Source organism: Plectropomus leopardus, unplaced genomic scaffold, assembly GCF_008729295.1.
Source record: "Plectropomus leopardus isolate mb unplaced genomic scaffold, YSFRI_Pleo_2.0 unplaced_scaffold6380, whole genome shotgun sequence".
NCBI lineage: Eukaryota > Metazoa > Chordata > Actinopteri > Perciformes > Serranidae > Plectropomus > Plectropomus leopardus.
Genome location: NW_024670177.1, coordinates 1 through 1,642, shown reverse-complemented (window position 1 = coordinate 1,642; position 1,642 = coordinate 1). Strand labels below are relative to the sequence as shown.

Here is a 1,642-nt window from a genome sequence, read left to right as displayed (position 1 = left end):
AAGGGTTAATGTGGAAAACAATGTGGAGTTTACACTGTAAGCTGCAGAAATGTTAGTATGTGGATGTAGAGATGAATTGCACTGGCAAATGATTCTGCTTCTAGAACAAACTACATGAACTGCAGATCCAGTAGTTTGCAGAATAATTAACACGCGAGCTCACTGTAATACACTGTTGAACTGTCTAAAAGGTTGTGTATCATCTTACAGAAAAGATTTCTTTCTTTCTTTAAAAGCTTTCCAAACCCAAATGGTACTCAGAAAGAAAAACAGCCTGGTAATGATGGAAGTGGAAGTGGACGCCCCACTGACAAAACTATGCCTGCAAGAGCACTCAGAACTATAAATTGCTGCATTGAAAGTGCAAGAAGCTTTTATTTTCCTACCCGTCCTCTTTCCCTTATTTCACCTCCTGCTGGGAAGATGACATGAACGACATTCCTTCCATTGCCACTGTGATGCTGAGTTAAGATTTATCTCCATCCCTGCTGCCAAACGGTATAAGTCAATGACAGAAATGACACTGGGCATTAACTGCTGCTCGGGCTACGTGCAACATTGTAAAAAGCCTGCCCTTGAAGGTTTTACAGCAAGACTTATTAGTCCATCTCTGCTGTCCTCTTGACTGATGGTTCCCGCAGTGGGAGAGCACTAGTTGTCTTTAAGGGAAAATGCTAGCATTTCAAGATAAGTAAAAACTATATTTAATTCACAATTACCTCACTAAATAATAACATTTTCTATTTGTTTTAAGTCAGCAACAACACAAATCCTAAGAGTTTATGGAATTTTAAGTGTGTCTCCTCCATTCCTCCTCTACTAAACATTTAGCCTTAAATTCTCTTTCCCTCTGCTCTTTTATTAGTATAAATCAGGCTGTAGTACCTCAAACTGGGGCCAGTTCATTGGCATGCCGGGGCCATGATTGGACCGGAACCACTTCAGGTCGTCTTCAGCATCAGTGGCAGAGATTGTGTCTTCCAGCGTGTGGTAGATTGTCTGGAATCTATGAAGACAACATTGGCCTTTATTTTCACGGCACTGCACATTAGCTGCAACAGCAACGTGTATGTATTCAGATATTAAATGGCTTGTTTGACCATTACTTGGAAAAGAGAAACCCAGGTGACTCTCCTGTGTCTGACCTGTGATTCGTTGAGAGATCCAGGTGCTGTTTAACCTCCAGCAGCAGCTCTCTGAAGAAGCGGATTCGTTTGTCTTCAAACTGCTGCCACTGCTCGAACACCTGCTCCATGTTCTCCATATACTGAGGGGTCAACTTGTCGAGTTCTTCAAGAGATTTCTCATAGCGTTCTTTAGTCTGGGAGAAAGGGAGCAATGAAGTGACAATTAAAATACCTGATATCTGTACTCTTGTATATAGACAGCCCAACATAATCTCTACCAGTGCTGCTGTGTTTTTTAGCAGGCTACTGTTCTTAATCGAGTTATAAATGAAGTGTCCAAAAGACATGCCCAATCTGACTTATTAGATTTTACATTTTATTTTCTTTAATTTTCTGTATAGCCTATGACTTTTGTCCCATTAAATTTGTTTACTAGTTTAATTTTTTTTTAAAGATTTTTTTTTTTTTTAGTTATTTTTGCATTTATTAAATAAGACAGGTCAACATCAACAACG

The 1,642-nt window shown here is 39.5% G+C and overlaps 1 protein-coding gene across 1 annotated transcript; it reads right to left on the bottom strand.

Moving 5' to 3' along the window:
• Positions 1–885: 885 nt before the first annotated feature.
• On the bottom strand, positions 886–1,476 carry LOC121939859 (protein kinase C and casein kinase substrate in neurons protein 2-like; the record flags this gene model as incomplete). Its single annotated transcript, XM_042482790.1, has 2 exons — positions 1,146–1,476; positions 886–1,006 (listed from the first exon to the last, which is right to left on the bottom strand). Coding segments are annotated over exons 1-2 (450 nt in total), but the record flags the coding sequence as incomplete, so codon positions are not given.
• Between the last annotated feature and the right edge of the window lie 166 nt (positions 1,477–1,642).